This window comes from Gopherus flavomarginatus, chromosome 10, assembly GCF_025201925.1.
Source record: "Gopherus flavomarginatus isolate rGopFla2 chromosome 10, rGopFla2.mat.asm, whole genome shotgun sequence".
In the NCBI taxonomy this organism is placed as follows: domain Eukaryota; kingdom Metazoa; phylum Chordata; order Testudines; family Testudinidae; genus Gopherus; species Gopherus flavomarginatus.
In genome coordinates this window covers 31183955-31206766 of record NC_066626.1, presented here as the reverse complement: position 1 = coordinate 31206766, position 22812 = coordinate 31183955, and the positions used below count along the sequence as shown (strand labels likewise).

At 40.1% G+C, this 22812-nt stretch overlaps 1 protein-coding gene across 1 annotated transcript in view; it reads left to right on the top strand.

The window, feature by feature from the left end:
- COL3A1 (collagen type III alpha 1 chain) overlaps nt 1-22812 on the top strand; it is a 67894-nt gene that overhangs the window by 11456 nt on the left and 33626 nt on the right. Inside the window, exons 2-7 of the mRNA XM_050968952.1 lie at nt 10452-10663; nt 13109-13159; nt 13810-13917; nt 17247-17312; nt 21200-21262; nt 21879-21932. Of these exons, the coding sequence (XP_050824909.1) occupies nt 10452-10663; nt 13109-13159; nt 13810-13917; nt 17247-17312; nt 21200-21262; nt 21879-21932 (554 nt within the window). The remainder of the gene's footprint in view (nt 1-10451; nt 10664-13108; nt 13160-13809; nt 13918-17246; nt 17313-21199; nt 21263-21878; nt 21933-22812) is intronic.

The window sequence follows — 22812 nt, the reverse complement described above, 5'->3', positions numbered from 1 at the left end:
TGCAGACACATCAGGGCTTTGATCTTGTGTCAGTTTCAGTTTGTTTTAGAACGCAGGCCAAGCATTGAGCATCTGTTCCAATGCCATGATTTTATGACTGAAAATCAAGAGATTTCAGCCTGCTCTTTAAGTCACTGACACCAAAGGCCACACAGGATCATGTGACAAAATCACATAAGAAATTCAACATATGGAAGTAGAATATCACTCTTATCCACTGTGCTTCTTGTTCTCGTGCAATCAATAGCTTTTATTTAAGGATTTGATCTCCATGGTTCTGAGGGCCCTCAATTTCCACTGAAGTAAAAAGGAGTTCAGGGCCCTCAGGATTGTCCAGGATCAGTCCCTTGGGATCTGATCTGATGACTTCAAAGACTTATCTTGACTATCAAGACTATATTCACAGCTATCCATGGATGAATGATGATGAGTTTAGGGATTATATCAAAGCATAATAAATTAGGGGATATTTGTAGTGCCTGTCTGTAACCTGGCCCATTTCTGCTATAAAGACAAGAATATTAATATTAGCCTCTGTCTTAAATCCATTCACACAGGGCCCTAAGGAAGAAAACTCTGCAAGATCCTCCTCATTCAGCTCCTCCAGCACACATTCCACACCTTCTCCCCAGTTACAGCTCTGCCTCAGAAGAGTCACTATTTCGCACTTAATGATGTCCAAGGGTAGTCATTAGCATAGCTTAGCATAACACCCAACCAATCCTTGTATTCATTAATTCCTTTCATCAGAATGACATAGGAAATTCAGAAGAATGGATAACAATTCTGTGAGCAACTTAGTAAAAAAATGGTTTGCTGTATTTAGCCTATATCAAAATCAGTAGCTTTTTATTAAATATGTTTTATTGTTTGAAATGCTCACTTTATGAATGAAGGCATTTCTTTGTGTTTATCCCATTATCAGTTCAGAAATTAGTGGAAAATTTTGCGATGTGTTCATTCCGTGTGTTGAACACCAATTGAAACCAGTGAGGCTGTTGTGTAAAAATCACAGGCAGAATATAGTCCTTATTTTAGAATAATACCTTGTCTTGCATACATAGCTGAATGAGCATCAAATATTTTATTAGTAACATCACCTATGAATGTTAAAATGCAATAATGACTGGATCACATAAAAAGGCTAGATTAAATACAGTGATGTAGACACAATTGTTTTAAACCACATTATCACTGAGACAAATGATATCTTTAGTCTACTTAATACAAAGAACAAGATTTACTATTCTTAATCCAAACACAACTGCAAAAGGTAATGAAAGTGCCAATAATATGAGTTTCTAAAAAACAAAATGTATATCACAGCACTTGGAAACTAATAGTAGAGAGAGAATAAAAGAGTAACAATAGCTTAAATTGCAAATGTTTGCACTGATTAAGGACCTGATCTTCCATCAAGTCATGTAACAGGGAGGAGAGACAGATGGGGTGGATCTCAAAAGGTAGACCATTAGCTCCATGATGTGCAATTCTTTCCACTGATCAAATAGATGTCCTTTGGTCACCACTGTGCATTGTCATGGAAGTGAGGTGCTGTGTGAATCTTCTCGCTGAGGTAAGATTCCGTCTCAAACTCATGAGGGCATAGCAGCATTATTAGCACTATTTTGTACTACTCCCCCTCCTCACTGTGCACCTCTGTTGTGAGGTGAGGGGCTAGGACAGCAGCTGGCAGGAGATCCATCAGCACAGGTCTAAATAGAACCATTTTGGAAAATTCCAGAAAGTAATGGGAAGGCACTGGCCCTCCATCCAATTGCCCAGGCTTCGTTTGGGTGTCTCTCCCCACACCCCAGATCTCAAGACAACTGTGTGCTTTGAGAAATTAGCCCCTTTCCCACACCCTCCCTCCTGTTCCAATGGGATTCTCTAAGGAAAGACCACAAGATGAAACTCATTGATTTTCCTAGTCTGTGTGTGGGGTTCTCTTGCATGAGGATGACCTGGATCTAAATCAACTAATAATGTTCACTAGTAAGCTGAACTAAAGATGACATCAGAACTTATTGCTCTGGAAATCATGACTGTGTTGTTAAAAAGAATATTATTCCTTTAGGTGTGGAATAATGGGCAGGAACAGACGGACTCTTTAGTCATCAAGCAAATGTCTTCTTGATGTAATTATCCTTACTAGCTGAGAGAAAGGGAAGAGAAATACCAGTTGTAGGCCTGCAGTCCTCCTTCAGGCTACATGCTTGTAGAATCACAGTTAATAGATGATAGAATTTCTTATAAATAGCAACTTTATGTATTGGAGGGTTGGGTTTTCCCCCCATATACTATGCCAGCTAATCATTAATTTAGGACCAGCTTCTGCCACACTTACTCATATTAAGTTGTACCTTACTCTGTGAAAACTCCAACTGAAGCCGATGGGACCTCTTACAGAATTAAAGTACTGCTCAGTGTATGTGAGGATGGAATAGTCTGATCCTAAATTAATAAGTAACTGATACAATATGAAAAACAATGGAAAAATTGCTATTTATATCATCAACTTAGATCAGTTTTTTGAAAACAGCATCTCTTTTGCACTCTCAGAAATTACTCCTCTAATTAAGCGTGTATGCAATTCCTGGCTCTTAACTATCTAAATGCTTGAAAATGGCCTAATCCTAGACCTCTCTGGGAGGAAGAATCATCCTTGGCCAGCAGAGTGGGGGGGAGAGGGAAAAAGCTGGCAAGCAACTATCCATATTTTCCCCCTTTTCCAATCCCAACCATCTGTCTCACCTGTTTTTCTGTGCTGAAACAGTGTTTTGCAGGGTAACTCCCACATAACTTCTACTCACAGTGACGTGGTCAGAGATATGTGCTGTCTCTTGTCTATAGATGGTTTGCAGATCTCCTTCTTAATCTTCCCTACTGGGATTCTTTTCACAACAAAAACTGATTTCACATCCTCCAGAGTTCAAAGAAATGCTAACCTCTTAGCCCCTTCAAAAATCCCAACCTGAGTGAATGGCCCAAGGTCTCACAGACATTTTGTGGCAGAATCTACAACTCCTAACTCCCAACCCTATGCTTTAAACATTCCCCTCTATGAAGTGCATCTCCACTGAAACTGTTTATAGCATGTCCACTTGTATACTTGCGAGAAACATGGCTTATCCAAATGGATTAAATTAGTTATAGAAGATGACCATTTGAGGGCAATGAAAGTTGAGACAATGTCTGTAGCTCTTTTTAAAAAAAATCTCATCTAGTTAAAATATTTCTCTGCTTATTTCTCCATCTCTACTTATAAGTCCTACGAAGCAGAAAGTGTTTCAGACTTCTCCTGTACTTAGTACTTATCTAACTGCACAAAGTTCAAAACAGCTTACATTTTTGGCCCAGCAAGCTAATGAGTTCATTATGAGAGCCCATTTGTTTCCATTACTGATCTTAGTATGGAATGATCATGTTTGCTTTTCTTATAAACATCATCATCATAACAGTCAGAGAGTCCATACCGTTTGCTACAAGGTAGGCATTTTGGCATTCTGCTTTTTTGTTCAGTAAGTGGAAAGGAATGCTGTTTCAAAAGCTGGGATGGTAAAACTTGTTAATGTTCCCATAAATCTATTCCAGAACATAGAGGAACTACAAAATCTTCCCTCTATATTAAACAACTTCTTTCCTTTCTACTTTATCCACATTTTCAATCAACGTTGTTTTACATTGAGGAAATACCTAATAAACAGAGCACTTAAAAAGAATTATAAAAGCACTGTTAGAATTAGCTACTTTAAATAGTGTGTAGATTTGATTTAGGTTTAGTGTCCCAAAATAGGTGAGAAATAAGAAAACATAGATTACAAACACTTAAGGGGAGATTTCAAAAGCATCTGAGGGCCCTGACCCAAAGTCTGTTGAAGTCATTGGAAAGACTCTCCTTGACTTCAGTGGGGTTTCGATCAGGTCCAAGGAATTTAGGAGCGAATGTCCCATTGAAAGTCAATGGATCTTGTACCCCTAAATCTCCTAGGTGCTATGAAAATCTTCCCCACTTTATGGCCTCAGTCTAGCTCCCCTTAAAGAAGTAAGAAAGGTTCTCATTGACTTCAGTCAGCTTTGGTCAGACCCTAACAGAATAGATTTTTTCAATTGAGTTTCCCCACACACGATTGAAAACCCTTATGTAAAGTACTGGCTTCTGTGTACATGGATGAGTGCCCTCTACAAGTATATCTTCACTGCACAAAAAAAAAAGTGTGTGTTCTTAACTTGGGTTTACTGACCCACCTTAGCTAACTCTGGTTAAAATATCTGTGATTACACAGCAACTCAGCTTTTCATTCAAATCAGCAGCTCGTGTTTAAGCCTATAGGGGAACCTGGGGTTGAAGTTGGATGGATGGAATCACACCTGTCAGATATTCTTGGTTTTCTCACCCTCTAGTAGCTGGTCTGAAAACAAGTTATAAATCCTGCTACTAATGCAGCTACTGGAGATTTCACTTCATCCAAAGAGGAGAAGGTTTGTGGGTTTGGAGAATAAATGTAGATCTTTCCCCCCTTTCATGTATATGTGATTAGCTGAGGATCATGGTGTATGAGCAAACGAAAAACAAAAAATGACGATATGGCAGGCCAATTCCTGAAGCCATTGAATTCAATAGCAAAATTCCCATTTATCTCAGTGATATCAGGATTATATCTCATGTCACAGCTGTCATCCTTCCATAAGAGGATGTCCAGATATGCCTTCCTACTTAAGTTATCTGAACCCATCCATATATCAGCCAGATTGGGTCCTTTCAGAGCAACATGAAGTATTTCCTGTCAATGCTGCCTGTTCTGCCTCCACTCTGCTGCTAGCCTGGTTAGCAAATAGGAATTTTGGACTCCAACTCAGAACCAATGTATGAGACAGGATAACATGTTGTTGTGATTTCAGTGCTGGGGGAAAGCCTGCCTTTAGGAAATCTTTAAGATCTGAACACTTAGGAAATGTTGTACAAAAACTCTGAAAGTACATAAATTTTACAACAGAAAACTATTCATAATTTGTAAAATGTCTTGCAGATGTTCAAGGATTTATTGTCTATTTACACAAATGCTGGCAAATCATTCTCAAAGAACTGAAGTTGTTTAAAGCCATTACAACTAGTGCTTTGAGAACTGGGATCAGGTTTGGTATTAGCTATTTGTTCTCGATACTTTATGAAATCTTAGTCTTTATATATACAAGTAGGAACCAGCAAGAATATTTGGTTAAGGCAAATATTTGACTATTTTAGCCACAAGTTTAGAACTAGAAGAGTCAGCCTTTTTTATACTCCTATTATTTTTATGTATCACTTGTGAATGTTTTAGCACAGATCAGCTTTCCAGACTATTCTGGAGCTGTCTTTTAGTCTTTATGTGTAATGGATGATGCATTATGTCATAGCATGCTGACACACAGATCTACATCTGAGTATCGAGGGGGTGTCCTGAACAGGCTAAATCAACCCAGATGTAATTTTCCTCTGGAAAACCTATTTAATACTTTCATTCTGCCAAAAGCCTCAAAGATTTGTTCTGCAGTTCTTTCAGCTTATTTCTTAACTGATTTAATGAAATCCAGAAAGTTAGAAACAAGTACAAAAGTAATTATAGCCAGATGTCTGTGTATTCTATTCTTTCTGTTAAATCATGCCATCTACTGTAAAATGAAAGAATGACAATATTACAAGACTTTAGTAAAATCAGGTTTATTTATTACCATTAAATTATCTCTCTCATTTTATAAGACAATTAAAATTCCTTTGATTTTCATTGATACAATTTAATTTCATGGAGGAAAAAAATGAAAACTGTTTTTCTAGTTATGAAAAATTGTACTTTGAGACAAGGTCCTATTTTGGGAAAGCTGTTGAGAATAGCAGACTTGAAAACAGGGATTTTTCCACCAACAGTGGTAAGTTATGCTAACTATGGGCCCTATCCTGCTCCCCACTGGAGCTGTACCATTAAGTTCAATAGGAACAGGAGCAGGCCTTATACATTTCTGAGAAGAAAGTAACAAAACAATGTTGATGTAATAAGATTTGAGAAAACCCGGAACTGTGAAAATGTGAATCCTTGCACTTACTTTTCTGGAGAATATGAAAGTGATATTCTTGAGCAATTGTAGTTAAAGACAAGCTGCAGTCTGCAAAAAGCAGACAAATAGGGATATTTGGAGGTGGAAATCTCAACCTTAAAAAGGTGAAGTCAACAAGACATTTTAAAATGCTTAATTTTATATTTTATATATATATAAATGTGTGTGCCAGTATATGTATATATGCTCATGCACAAATATATTCACATTTATACACTCATAATGGCGCACACACACTCGCCAGCATGATGTTCTTTAGTTATGGATAAGTGAACTAGAGCAAGAGAAAGGGCCCATTCCCTTCTCAGAGCAAGGTGGCATAGGAAGCAGATACTTTAGCCACAGATACGGGAGGTACAAAGACGGGGTGAGTCTGCCTGTGCTCTCTATGCCCCCCAGGCTGTGCTGTGGGGCAGATCTTGCTATCCTTTTTAATGAGTATAGCAAGATCTGCTCCTCACTCTGCTCTCCCTGGTGCTAGGAGGGTGGGGTAGGAGTTCCTCATTTGGGCATTGTTCCTCCAGACAGCGCATGCGCGCGCACACACACACACACGCCAGACAGTGACCCACCTGCTTGACCTCAGGAGCACTCAATAGAGGCATCACTGAGCCTCTTTGCATGAGTCATTAGTAATACTGTAGGATGACTTTCATTACAGAATGCTACTCTTCTTGATTTTAAAACACAGTTTAACTGTCGCCTAGCGAGGAAATGTTGTCAACCAGTCGTCTTCTGAGAAAGCAACAAATTCACCATTGCCCCGTGGCAAATGTTTTGTTTTGTTTTGTTTTTTTCTTTAACAACCAGTTATGAATGAGCTCATTTATCAAAGTACAGAAAATCTTTCTTATGGAAACATTCAGCAATTGACTAAGAGAATACCAGTTTTCCCCCCTCTGACTGGTTGCAATGTCCTGACAGAACTGGCTTCTACAATGTCAGATGTGGGAATCCAGGCAGCCATTTTAGAAGCTTGGAACAAAAAAGCTTCTTTAACTATATATAATGCTCAAAAGAGCTGTTTAAAACTAAAGCAAAGTGGCCATCTTGGATTTCTTCTGGGAGACAAGAAAATTCAAGCAATTGCTTTACTTTTTTGTTTTATTTCAGGGATTTTGTGAGGTAGGGCTCAGGTAGCTTTAAATTCTGTCAACGAGATGCCTAAGTGGGGAGAGCCGGGTGTGGGGGGAAGGCTAGTGGTAGCTGATGAAAGTAGGCACATCTAACAGACAATGGACAGAGCAATGCGCAGTAACAGAGGTTGAACATCTCTGATGCTGTGACATTCCTGATGCTCAGGCATAGGTTTCACTAGGAAAAGTAAAACTGGGGAGAAAAGGAGCTACTGAGCTGGGAGAGGTGGAGATAATAACCAGCTCATGAAATGATGTAGCTATCTGTAAAAATCTATTTAAGACTCAGAATAATTTAACTTCCACTCTGAAATAACGCATCAAAAATGCCCCGTCCAGATAGTAGCCCCAGTACCATGTTCATGGTAGCCCAAATAATAATCTGAAAATTTTCACTCCTTCTTAAGCAAAGAAGCATCCCACATCAACATCTTTCCAACTAGAGCTTATCATGGTCCAAAGTGGGGGAAGGTTTCCCTCCCTTTGCCACCTGTTCACTCAGTTCATCTGGCCTCTCAACTGTTCTTAGCCAAGAAGAGAAGTAGTATCTGCCACCAGATGAGAACAGCTGATTTTTATGGAGACTGGGAGCTTCTGCTCAACCACAAGGAAGCGTTCTTCTGCAAGGCATAGGAACACTACTGATGCTCTGATCAGGATCTCACTTGACTTGGAAATTTGCCAGGCACCTAAGACACTTAGGTCCTTGATCAATGCTATTATTAGTGCTTAAAGTCCTAATGAAAGATTATAGCAATAATAAGAGTTTTTGCCTCAGTAACCCCATTACAACTACAAAAAAAAATTCATGGCCTTACGTTTGCCTTATTGTTTATGTTTGATAAATGCATCTGCATTTATCTGTCATCAGTAAAGATCGTGACTGCAGGAAGAACTTGCATTGTATCAGTGCCGTCACTTAAAAAAATAATACAACTGTTCTTGAATCCTACTTTAGTGTGAGCCCAAGGGGATTCAGATGTAAATCTGTAATGTTACTGTTGAATCAAAATCACCTGCTCCAGCCTTTGTAGCTTCCTACAACATCTGATGACTTGTAGACAGTTCTAATTTCATAAGTTCATATTTAATAGAATATATTCAATTCTGTTTGATGGTATTTGCTTGCAACAATGGGATTTGAGACTAAGCTCCTCAGCACTAAGAGCATGAGTTTCTGCACCACTTGAGCTAAAGGATGAAGGTAAATTTTTCAAAAGTCCAATTTTCAGAACTGACTTGGGCACTAGGCGTCTAAGGTCCATTGACTTTCAGTGAAACTTAGGCTCCTATGAAAAACACAAATAGCAGCAAAGGCAGGATTCAGATGGTAGCTCCTCATTCAACCAGCCCAGAAGATTTTGGCTCCTTCCTACAAAACCCATCCTCTGAAGTTTGCAGCACAGCCTGCAAGTGACACTGTGTACCTGAAAAACAGTGCACTGCTTTGTGTATTAGAGCACACAAGAGGGAAGCAAGAGGAGAGGAACTTCATGGCTGACAGAGGAGAGAGATCAGGATGGTAGGAAGGGAAGGGAAGGGAGTAAGACATCTGAAGGGGAAAGAAAGAAGAGTTTGTGGAGGAGATGGGGAAGGAAGAGAAGTGGACAGATGGAGGCAGGAAGACTAGAGGGATAAGAGGGAATGAAATGGGGAGGGACCAGTCACAGGAGGAATGCAGATAAGAAAGAGACCAGGAGTGTCAGTCAAGAGAAGGCAGGGATACTGAGAGGAGAAGGCATGGGAATGGCAAAAGGAATGTAGGGTAGAAAGAAACTATGGAGATAAGATAAGAGGGAGGAAGACAGACATCAAGGAAGAGGGAGGGAGCAGTGAGAATGAATTATGGGAGTGGCAAAAATGCATGGGAGGGAACAAGAAACTCCAGACAGGAACTTGGAGGGAGGAGAGACAGATCAAGGTGGGTGGGCAGTAATGGAGAACAGAGAGTACACTGGGGTGCAAGCCAGGCTGTAGAGGTATGGAGGAAAGAGGGAGGGCAGATGGAGTAGGGACAGAAGTTGACACAAACTCTGGCTCAGTCTTACACTCTATCAGTAGAACCACTCGTGATATTTGATGCTATTCTAAGTTGCCCATGTGACATCTATGGTACTTCAAGGGCACACCTATGAAATATGTATTTAAAAATATATCTGGTGTTCTTTCAAATCTGTTGAGAAAGTAGCATAAGAGGGTGATGAATACTGGTAAAGTTATGTGTACATGCACACATTTAAAATGGTTATGTGGGGTTAGTTTGGATTTATGAAAATATGTAGCACTAAGTAAGTTGTTATTTAAAATAGGGGTTCCAAGGCAAAAGCAGAAAAAATACTTGGGCAACCATTACAAAAAATAAATAAATACCTTAGGTCACTGACAGGGTTGTCCAGCTGGGTTTTCTATGTTGTTGACAGAATATTATGACTAAAGCTATGTGCTTAATTTGTAATCAATAATCTCTTCAGATACTACAATTACAGGGACTGGATCAGTTCACAGACAGATAATTAATTTATTTTTGTATTTGTGAGTTGGCTTGGTCTTGGAAAGACTGTGAATGACATGAACAGTTTTTAAAGCAAGAAACTCCATTTTTAAAGCAAAAATATTCCTTGTTTTTTCCATACATAAACTTTCCTGGAACTAAAGAAAGTTTCACTTATTTGCTACAGTGAACATGGATATTCATTTTAAAAGCTCTCCCGAACTCAACCTGCCAAGTGCGTTAAACCAATCTGTGGACTGTACGTCATTTTCAATGTGCGTGGAGACCAGAGAGTTTTTTCTTTTTACTGTAGATCTTTGTGTATGCATGTGTGCGCACGTGCACTAAAGTGAATAGTTTAACACTTTGGACCCATTCTCCTATTTATTGGTGCTCTATTGCAGATTATACAATCGTTCTGCCCGGGGGACCTAATCCAAAGGCTACTGAAGTCAATAGACTGAATGATTTCAGTTGGCTTTGGATCAGGCCCATAGAGCTTCTGTTGACGTCAGTGGGATTATCACCTGGAAATCCAGTGCAGACTTTGCATTTCCCAAAGCAGATCTTTAGGGTGGTTGGCGGAGAGGAAAATTTGGTCCTTGTCATTAATGAGACATGTTTAAAATAAAACCTCCAGTTTTCAGTTTCGTTTTCAAAATCCCATTTGAAGTATTATTGAGCATTGGTGGTTGCTACACATCTTACCTTTTCTTTCATTCCTTTTTCAGTTACAGGAGAATGTACACATCTTGGGCAAGTGTATGCTGACAGGGATGTTTGGAAACCAGAACCATGCCAAATCTGTGTCTGCGACTCAGGAGCTGTTCTCTGTGATGACATCATCTGTGATGATCAGGATATATTAGACTGTCCCAACCCAGAGATTCCATTTGGAGAGTGTTGCCCTGTTTGTCCACGGGTAACATCAACTCATGAAACAGTAAGTGTAATCTGTTTCTTTGAGACATGAATTGTCCTTCATCCATATTTACCCAAATCATTTGTCCATCCATCCATCCATCCATACTTACGTATTTTAAATACTCTTATTCAGCCTAAAGCCTTTAATATCTGATAACTGTTAAGGATGGGCAAACCACTTTGGATGAAATCAGAACAAACCTAAACCTTCACTAAAACTTAACCAACCCTTTAATAAAGTTCAAAAATCTTTTCCCCTGTTACTTTTCCTTTTCTTGCATCTCTGTATTTCCTGATCCTATCAGAGGATTGGAACCAGAAATGATGGTAAAATACAGTGGAAATGTTGTTCTTGCCATATATTCAATCCACGGAAAGCAAGAAGTTCCAGTAACCTCATAAGAAGGTTTTTCTCACAAGAATTCTTGCTTAATTTTACAAACGCAGAAGGTTCTGATCAGAGGCAACCCATGCCTGCCAATAGTGGGCGGGAGGGGGCGGAGTGAGGGCAGCCGGCTTCAGCAGCATTACAAGTATGCTCAGTCCATGCCAGTATGCTCAGTACAAGCTAAGCAGAAAATCTGGGGTGAAGGGACCGATCTTGCCCCCCCCCCATCCCCTCTAGTTCAGATCAACTTCAGAGAAGGAATGAAATGGTAGGTGCTTATTAGTAATAAAGCAGAGCCACCAAATTTGGGCTGTAACTTTCCCAAAGTTCAGTGTTATTAGGATCCAGAGTTCAAGTTTGACATGTTCTAATAACACTTGCCAGCTACAAAGCTCAGATCCAGATCTAGATCCAAACTGATAATCTTCACAGCGTGTGGTGATGCTCAGATGCAGGGCTTTGATTCAGGCCTATTTCTCTGTCACTCAAATCAAACAAAACTTCAGAATCTTTTGGGAGTCAACCAGCAATAACGTAATGCACAGAAGTTCTACAAACAACCTATTTCTGACATAATGCTCAGTTTACATGCATGAAATCAAACACAGCCTGAGTGTTCAAACTAACTAAACTAAGCACTGTTTATAGCACCATGTAAATACTGTAGGCCTAATTTGCTTCTCATACCAATCTTACATCATTGTACAGTAACTCCATTTTCTTTAGTGCTGCTGTTACTGATTTACTAGTGTAAATGAGAGGTCATTCAGGGCCTACCTATTTAACTTATCATTAACCCATATTTAGAAGACATTATTTAAAAGCAGAAACAACAATAGTTTAATTGGTTTGAGTTGATAAATTTAATAGTTTTGCAGGTTTTAATTACAATCAGTAATAATTGTGTAGACCCTCATCCTAAATTTCTGGCTCAAGAAAAGCTCCTGCTGAATGCAATCAAGTATTTTCTGGGTGGGAATTAAAGGAATAGGACCTTAAATTAATAAAATTAATTATTGAGGATTGTGCATACATAACATTTGGATGGTCATTTTAGATTAGCATCCCCAGGGACGGGGAGATAGAAAGAAGACAATGATTACTTTAATATATAGGAACATATTATGCCCTGGCTTACAACCTTTATAACGCCATGAAAGTAAGTGGGTTTCCATAACGGTGTGAATGAGGGCAGAAAGTGTCTTATGCAGACATTTCACTGGACTTTATCATGAAATTTGTGCTGATTCCAAGTTTTTGCTGTCTTAAAATGTTTAAAGAATGGCTGGCTCCTGCAATTACACAGCTTTCTACTTTCTCACCATGAGTTCTTCTTTGGCTCCGGTGATCGAAGCTTGTGGCTTTTGTACTGAAGCTCCTAGATTTGGGCCCTATTTGATTAGCTCTGTGGCTTCGGACCATAAGGGAGCTGTAAGAGGCTTCCATCAACCCCGTTTCTGTGCTATACATGAGTCATAAGGCTACTGTGGGTCAGGATTGGGCATAATGAAACTTCACTCTGTAAAGTCTAAGATTCAGATCAACATCCACTGCTACAGTTAGAAATAGCACTAACAAAGATGCCAATAATCAGCATCTGAAGATGTTGAGGGTCACTGATAATTATGTGTTGAAAATCAAATAAATATTTTTTTTCTGGGAAATGAGGCTGAAAAGATTTGTCTCAGTTATTGATATGTGAATTTAATGGATTGGAAAGGAAACAATAAATATATTCCCCATTCATCTCCATGGTGAAAGCAGGCAGGGTGAAATCCTAGCCCCACTGCAGTCAATGGCAAAACTCCCATTGATTTTATAGGTCAGGATTTCACCCACAGCACCTGTGTCAAGAATGGCCGCTGTATGTCACATGATGGATGCTCTGTGGAATGCAACTTAATTTGGCAGTAGAAACATAGTTTTAAATGTTGATGTGGAAATGACCAATTTAGTTTAGTACAGCTGTATTTCCATTGTTGTTTAAACAGTTTTTCCTACCTGTTAAATATGCTGCACTTTATCAATACTTCTTGGTTTGATTCCTTTTTATGTTTTATTGTTTTGTTTTTCTAGCCTACTCCAAGGCCTAACGGTAATGTTGTCCAAGGCCCCAAGGGAGACCCGGTAAGTGATATCAGATTCTTCAAATAAATTTAAAATCATGAAGGGCCAAATCCTGCAAAGTGCTGTGTGTCTCATGCAAGCTGATGAGAAACCTCAACTCACTTTGATGTCTTCATCATGGAGGATTGGGCCCTAAAATTATTGGACTCAGTTGGCCAAAATCTGCTCATAATGTAAATTCAGGATAATCCCATTAGCTTCAGCAAAGTTACTCCGGATTTATACCAGTAAAACAGAGAGGAGAAAGGAAAATTTGGCCCAAGGTGCATATAAATTTATAATCTTTTTAAGAAAGTTTCTGCACAGTAGAAAGATTTCTTCTGTGCTTCAATAACAGTGTTCCTTTTTATACTGAGCTGTCAATTTATTTTTGAATATTTCAGGGTGTACAAGCCAGTCACTTAAAATCAGTCTCAACAGGCAAAGATGTTTTTCCTTGTATGTATTTTTGTACTTCCTCTTCTCTACTTATTTGAACTGTAAACTTTATTCATATTTAATAGAAAAAAAATCTCTTTTACAATATACGCTATCATATGGGGCCAGATTTTAACTTCAGCATGGGCAGGATTTGGTCCGTGGTGCGCCAGATAGCAACATACTGAAAGACAAATACAGATATTAACTCTTGTCTATTTTGAACTTTCTAGGGTTCTCCTGGAATTCCTGGACCACCTGGCTCCCCTGGACAACCAGGCAGTCCCGGCTCTCCTGGCCAGCCTGGGGTCTGTCAGTCATGTCCCTCTATAAATGGAGGCGTAAGTCATAATTATTACATTTGGCTCTGAAGGTGTTGCTTATAAGTTCTAAGGGTGAAACTGTCACACATCCTACATGTAGGGTGGAATATACTTATTCCAGTGTTCACTCTACCTGTGTCATGGGTCTCTGTGCAGCAGGAAGGCTAGCCTGAGTAGGGCTGATACTTCTGTTCTGACATGGATGGGCTCTGCAAATGGGTAGGGAGTGGAAAAATCTTGATTCTTCCTCCTACCCTCAAAACACCAACCAGCATAGTTGAGCTGGTACTGTTAGCCCAAAACAGATTAACTATGGTCTATACCAAGGGTCTCAAACTCAATTTACCTTAAGGCCCGGGCCAGTCCTCAATTCCTCCCAGCAGGCCAATAATGTCACTCATGCCACCCAGAACCCGTCCCCCAAAACTCTGCCCCCCAAATCCCCACCCTGCACCCGCCTAAGGCTCTAGAAGGGAGTTTGGGTGGGAGAGGAGGTCTGGGGTAGGGGACTGGGGTGCAGGCTCTGGGAAGGAGTTTGAGTGCAGAAGGGGTGAGAGGTTGGGCTAAGGGAGGGAGTTTGGGGGGGTCTGGGGTGCAGGCTTTGGGATGGAGTTTGGGTGCTGGCTGCAGGCTCTGGGCTGGGGCAGGGGGTGGGGGTGCAAGAGGAGAGGGTGGAGTTGCAGACTCTGGGAGGGAGTTTGGGGACTATAGGTGTGTGAGGAGGGGGTGAAGGCTCTGGGAGGGAGCTTGGGGGTGGGAAGGGGGGGACTCAGGCTCTGGGAGGGGGCGAGGGGTGCTGTGGGGCTTACCTGGGGCTCCAAGGTGGGGCAGGGCAGGGCAGGGGGCCTCCGCACACTTCTGCCCCCAGGCACAGCCCCTGCAGCTTCCCATTGGGGTGGGGGCAGCACACAGAGGCACAGCCCTGCCCTGGGGCCACAGGGCGGGGCCGGCAGACACGTGGAGTGAGCAGGCAGACGCCACTCAGCTCCACTGTGCTGCTGGGGTGGGGAGCGCCCAGGGCGGCAGGTAGGGCCAAGAGAGAGACCTGGCCTCAAAACTGCTGGAGGTTCGTGGGATACAGATGGCCTGCGGGCCATAAGTTTGAGACCCCTGGTCTACACAGATCAGAAGATGGGCTGTCTGTAGATCCCACTCCTCCCGCATCTATCATCAGGTGATTTATTAAGAGAGAGGCAGAATAAGATGTAACACACAAATGTTTATTATGCCACTAGTCAGTAAAGTAGACAAGGATCCCCCCTTCAGACAATAAAAAACAAGCCAGACATGCTCGGTTGTTAACAGTTACCAGAGTGTGAAGCTCAGAGCCTTTAAACCCCCTTAACCTATGGATGTAAAACAGAGGAAAACTACAATGGGTATTACAATACCATATACTGAAGATAGGGACACAACGATAAAAGCTCAGGATACCAACAGAGAGAGTGGTGAAAATCAGGGGCACTGGACACCAAATAGGAACTCAGAAACTGAGTATTCTTCTCCCTCTAGACAGGTCCCCTGGGCAGGTCTTCTCCCTCAGACAGGTCTTCAGCGCTTGCTCACGCAGTCTCTGCTTGACCTCATAGTCCAGTGCAAGTATGCACCCACTAATAGTGTGTAGCAGTGGAGTGCACGTATGTTAATAGAGATCAAGAATCCAAAGTCCTATGAGCCCTCTAGGGCTCCTCGCAACTAGCTGAACTGTGTGGGACTCTGGCTGCCACTCAGATGGACAGCCCTGAGTGACAAGCCTGCCACTCACTAAATAACCTGAGGTTGCTAGGCAGATTATGGCTGTCCCATGACTCTAACCGCCCTGACCTTTTCCTGCCTTAATTTGAAAAAGGCTGAAAGGGCACTAAATCATCTGAGGAGAAGGGTATCCAAGATGGAGTCTTGGGTGTTCTTTTACAAATCCAAGATGGACATTACATAAAACAGGTCAGAAACAAATTTTACCTAACATTTCCCCTTCTTTAAGATGTTATTGATTTACAATATTGATTTCCTCAAGCGACAGGTACTCTGGAGACTCTAGACTTGATAGTCATCTTTATAAGCTTTAACTTTACCCATCCTATCATCATGAAAAGAAGGATAAGGGTAAGATCTTGAATAATCAAAATAACCAGAAAAGGATGCAGCAAAATGTGCCAGGTCTGGGACAACTCTGTGGAAGTGGCAAACAGAGTTTCCCACCAATGGGCAAAATTTCAACATTTTACCACTTTTTGTAACACTCGCTCAGTCTGTGCAGTGGAGTGATGCACTGATGTCAGTAAACTCTTGCCCTCCTTTTCCAGGTCTTTTATTATGGCTTCTAATTCTTGATGCTGTATTAATTGCTGTAGTGCATCGATGTTGATCCCTATGTTCATAGGATCAACATGTCTATACAGTTAATAGGCTTTAATGATGGTTTGCACATTTAACTTCTCAGATGTAAACATAACATTGCATCCTTGTACAACAAGTGCAAAACATAGACAGAGATTCACATTTGGATAATTTTCAACTGAGTAAAAGAAGTTCACAAGGAATTTCCCACAAAAAATTCTTATACACAAACAATTACTGTGGATCACAACAACCCTAGACTGCTTGCTTCGGTGGGGTTCCAGATTATAATGACACTTGCCCTGATCGCTATTAAGGCAGATATGGGGTCCTTGTTAGACCTCTGTGGAATATATATATTCATATTCCTCCTCCCAGACACATGCATCTAGATTGACAGAGTGATATTTATCTTGCTCTCTGAGTGCCCACTTTGAGATATCTATGGGTTTCATGTTATTGACATTATGTTATTGGGGATCAGGGGATATACCCAATTAGTGTTGGCATTAGCAATAGTTAAGACATGAGCCGTGATTTCTCTTGAGTCTGGATTATAAAAAAAATCCAGCTTCCTTAGACCTCTATGGAAAAGTCATCTATTGACTTCAGTAGGGTTGGACTAGGCCAGTAGAGGTGTGGTTTCAAAAGGAAACTTGGGAACATGATCAAAAGGAGTGACCCATGCTCTGGTATGATGTTACCTGATAACTTGTCTGGGGATAAGAGAAGAGAGGATGGAGAAAGGCAGCTGGTTTTCTCAGGTCAGGCAGATCTATAGTACATCAGTTGTATAGGCAGCTAAAGTAATTCTGATAACAAAGAAAGATGCTATAAGGGCTTCCATTTGGGATGACTTTTGAAACATGTGCAGAATTGTAAGTGTTAGAACATTGCTAAACAGCTTATATAAATGAATTATTTCCAATATAGTGTGCCATATGAAGTGTGTATGTTGCCTGATTTGATTTATAATGGACTCTCTTGTTTTGATATTTCTGTTGCAGAGTTTTTCTCCTCAGTATGATTCCTATGATACCAAGGCTGGTGTTGGACCATATCCACCTCCTATTGTAAGATAGTAACCTTTTCTCTTTCCCTTTTTTAAGAGCACTTTTTCCTTTTGTAGATTGTATCTTGGATATTTATGCCTTTCCTATTGAACAAATAAGGTTATGTATTGAATTGCTGACTGCAAATGGAATAAGATTTAAGGCAGAGTTTGTCCTGGAAGTATTCTCGGAAGACTCCAGTTGTATAGATTATATGAAACTGTATGGTCATTTCATCCTTTACCAATTTTTCTCTTCATCTCTCCATCCCATTTCTAGATCTTCACTCTCTGCCCTTCCTCCCAACTGATTCTCTCTCACACAATACCTCTTTCCTTATTTTCATCTCTTCTCCTTTCTATATTCTCCTCACCTTTGTTCCCTGCCTCTTCCATTTTCTACCTCTCATTATTCTTCCCCTAACTGCTTTTCTCTCCTCCACTCTGAATGCTTTTATCTCTCCCTCCCTCTTCTTCTTTCCGACAGCATTCAAGACCATTCATGCTCAATATAATCCTCTGTCCCAGTTTCTATTTCCACAGTTCAAATATTGCTCTATAGCAAACCAATATATTCCTTTTATTGTCTTCCTTTCATCCCAGATGCAGCCAGAGCATTCTACTGCGTTCTTTGTTATCCACAGCACTTCAGACAATGCACTAAGGATGCTGAATCTGCCCATTAGGCCTGGCACAAACTTTTCAGTTTTTTTTAATGAGATCAAACACATGTTGGATGAAACAATCACATGCACAGGTTACTTCCTCCACAAAGTTCATCTAAAAAACATATCTGCTTAATTTTCTCTTTAGGTACTAGGTTTGTAAGGTCATTCATCACAGCTAACATGAAGTGTCCTTACAACAGTGATATTCCATTGATAGATACAAGTGCCTTCTGGCAGAGTAGTGGAATACTGTACAATCTCTAATGGACATTGTGAACTACTATCTGAAATTGGTTGCTGCTTCATTAGCTACAATCATTATTTCCTAGTCTACATAACAAGGATTGTATGTCACATGCTGTACCAAAGGAAAGCAGCACCAACCAAACATGTTATTTCTCTGGGTTCCATCAGATCATTGTGTTGAATGAATGGTAGACTTCTTTTTACTGAACTGCAGTTCATTATTTTCTCAGTTTTGTTTTCTCTCATTTGTTTCTACCTCACTCATTTGTTCATTCCTTCATTTACAGTTCCTTACAGATTTTACTCACAGCTTGTCATATCATCTACATTCTGCTACTTGGCTTCCTAACATGAGATGTGCTGAACCACAGAGTTAACAGAGATACACTGTAGTTCAACAAACATGGTTTCAGCACTGTATTTTGGCATTTATATTAAAGATACTTAGATTTCTTATATATGGTTCACTGGACATGGGGCATGTTTTTAACCTGATTGAATAGCCTACATCGGGGGTCGGCAACCTGTGGCACGCATGCCAAAGTTGGTACGCGAGCCAAATTTTAGTGGCACTCTGCTGCCAGACAAGGTCCCAGCTGCCGGCCCTGCTCAGCCTGCTATCTTCCTGGATGAATGGAGCCCTCGGCCGGCCGTGGGCTGAGCGGAGCCAATGGCCGGGACCCCGGCTGGCAGGAGCTGGCAGAAGGAATCCCAGAACGGCAGCAGGCTGAGCCACTCAGCCCACTGCCAGTCTGGGGTTCTGTCCACCAGCCTCACTCTGCCTGCTGCCGGTGTGGGGTCCCGGCCCTGCTCAGCCCACTGCCAGCCTGAGATACCAGCCGCTAGCCCCGCTCAGCCTGCTGCCGGCCTGGGGTTCTGGCCAGGGGCCCCTGCAAGCTGGGGTCCTGGCCACCAGTCCCGCTCAGCCTGCTGCCAGCCTGGGATACCAGCCGCTGGCCCCACTCACCTCACTGCAGTATTTTAGTTTACACACAATAATAGTTTAGTTATATAATATAGACTTATAGAGAGAAACCTTCTAAAAACATTAAAATGTATTACTGGCACGTGAACCTTACATTACAGTGAATAAATGAAGACTTGGCACCCCACTTCTGAAAGATTGCCAACCCCTGGCCTACATCCTTTGCAGTCTGTTTTTGCCATACTGTGTTCTGTCAAATTGTTTTACACTGCATCATAGAATAAACTGATGTGATGTGAATAAAAAACACATCTAAACATGCTATTCTGTGATGTATTATAAATCTCAACAACATTTGATTTTTGTTTTACTAAATTCTTGTTGTTAATTCAAGTAAATACCTAATCCAAATAGTTGGAAAGGATAATGGACTTATGCTTAGCACAAATATATTTTCCTTATAGGTGATTAACCATGACTGGTATTTCATTATCCACATATCTCTCCATCATTGTTATTACTATGTCCTTTCACTGCATGTTTGTTGGTCTTTTAACTTTACATGTCAATTTCTCCTCACTGGCTTTCATTTCCCTTACATAACTGTTCTCTTACTGTTTCTCCAAACCAACCATATTTTAAAGCTAAACAATTCCCATTTATTCACAGTTTGGAGACACTAACAAGCAAATGCCATTCTTAACTATGGATTTATTTCCTTAGTGTGTATTTTGACAAATAACATGTTTTGTTCAGTTTGTAGTCACACATGGATCCAGCACCAGTCCAATTTCCTTTCACGTTAAATTAGTTCTAATAATTGCACATATGATGATACGAGCAAGTAGACTGACACAGTTCTAAGCCACTAGGTATACTTTCTGATTTAGACACAACTACTATGATTTTCTTTATCAAATCTGGACAAATATGTGAAATAGTATTTATAGTGGTTGGATTAATCTCCTGTAGTAAAAATGAAGTTGATGTGAAATATATTTCCTGTGTTGTAAATCATGGAATATTACCTGTTCTGTGAAATATATTATCTATGCTGTAAATCATGGAACATATTTCCTCTGCTGTGGAATATATCATCTATTCTTTACATCATGGAATATTTTTTCTCTGCTATATAATATAGAATCCATGCTGTAAAGCATAGAATATATTTCCTATGCTGTGGAGTATATTACTTCCGTTGTAATTCAGATACACTCATTGTATTGCCTCTACCACATCAACTAAAGCTTAACTGAAGAAATTTTTTTATTTGAACAAATGAATGCAGGTCTAGCAAAACATAAGCAAAACTTACAGTTTTTTCCTCATGTTGTTCCATTGCTGCATGCTTCCTTGTTTGTTGCTACTTAACTTATAGGTATTTAACATGCAGTATTAATATACTTGTAATTTTCTGGGACTAATTTTACTGTCACATGCACCAGTTTAAATCTGAAATAACTACACTGAGTTCACAAGAGTTATTTCATACAAAGAGCGGAATGTAGTCCACTATGTCCTTTGACTACCCCAGATGTCATTTAATTTTTATGGTGTAGTATTGTACCACTTAAGAAAATCAGTGCATTGGCTAACATTCATGAAACCCTGCCAAGTATCAGAAATATAAAATTAAACAGTTAGATGTCCGAAGAGGTGTACAGGGCATAAACCTTTTCACAGCATGAAGGTTATGTTTAGGCAGATCCTATATTGTATGACTGCAGTGTGCCACTGCAAAACACCAAACAAATGTGATTTAAATCTTTCCTGGAGAGATTGTAAATGCTGGAAATTATGAACCACACTCAAAATACACTGCACAGTCATATAGTGAAAGTACATTCTCTTTCTGCTGATACTAAAGTTAACATTTATTACAGTTCTCTCATTACCGATAGGAAATTTTCCACCATCTCTACTATATTTTATTGCAGACTTCTGCTCTACAGCAATAGGCATCCATACTGAATTGTCTTTTATTGTCATTCCTGCCTATCGTTATGATCCTAATAAGGATTATAAATAGATTTTGATATAATGACTATTTTTATATATACCTTTTAGACTGGTTTAGGAGCCCCCGGCCCACCTGGCCTGCCTGGCCCAGCTGGTCAACCAGGCCCACCCGTAAGTAAAATTCAGCCTTGCTATGTACATCTTATCCCCTGAAAGATACAGCCCCTATTCTCGCTCCTTGAATTTGGACATGTTTTCAACCAACAAATCTCTAGATGTTGAGAATGTTATGAATATGTTGTGTTCTTTTATTGGTCTGTAATATAACCTCAGGAACAAATGATTCAATATCAGATTCTTCCCTTACTAGGACGCCATGTATTCCCACTGAAATCAGTGGAATTATATGGCATGTACGTCAACATAGACTATGACCCCTAAAGATGCTTAAATTCTAATTTTACTTATGATCCACTGATAATGCTCCAGACTCTTAATTCATACATAAATTTATCAGCCCTAGTCATCTAAAGTGAATCTGGAAATTCCAATGCATGTATAGCAATATGCTACAGGCTTTGGATTTTTTAATGTGATCTCTATTTAGTGGATAGTTTCAATCCATATTGCACAATTGATTCCTTGATCCTGTCAGTTTGCTTCCCTCTTGTTGTTCAGTAATTGTTCTGGGTGAATCATTTGTTATGATTATGAGAGTATTGCAATATGTAGTAACCTCCTGGGGAAAAAAACAGTGATTTCTCAGCTGTGTTCTTCTATATATCAGGGTGCTCATGGATACCAAGGTTCCCCTGGTGAGCCTGGACAACCTGGCCCTTCTGTAAGTATCACTTTACATTACTATGCACTTAAAAGTCATGTTCTTGCCAGCTTTTCATAGACATATGCCCATCTTGCCTGAGTAAGGATGTTAGATTGATCCCTTAAGAAATGAATTGGTAGAAGGAATATAGTCTATGCAAGTTTATTTGTTCAGCCTTTTAAACAAAGAAACAAGTCACACCAGACTTTTCAGTAGAATGGTAATAAATCCATATCAATGCATGTAGGAAAATAATACTTCACTTTGGGTCTGATCCAAAGCCCACTGACGTCAATGGTAATCCTTCCATTGTTTTCAATGGCCTTTGGATCAGGCTTCATGAAAGGAAGATGTGCAGAGAAGCAATTCGCTAGGTACGTATTAGCTATGGACCAAATTCAGTTGTATGATGTACTAACCATTAGGGATGAGTAGAATTTGATGCAAACCATTTTTGCTCACGAAAATAGAGACAATTTTGGAAACAATTAAATCCTTTGCAAATTCTCCTTTTCATTGCTGATCAAATTCCTCTCCTATTTGGCTGCGGTTTATCCGTTAGTTCACACATTCAGATACAAATCTCTCATTTCACTCCTGCGGACTCACCAAAGTGACTGGAACTTGATTAAACAATCTATGACATTTAGCTAGTTACAGCTTTTCGTAGGCCTACCTCAAATAGTAACAGGAAGAATATATCTGTGATGCATTTAACATCTGAGGAATAGTTTAAACCCACGTTAGCTGAATACTAGATAGGAGAAAAACGTAGGCAGGGTTGAATAGAGGTGTAAAAATAGTGATTCCATACATGGTGATGCTGGTAAATCCTCTTAGCTGTGTTGTTTTCAATGGAACTATGCCAAATTACATGCCCAATAATACTTTTAATCCC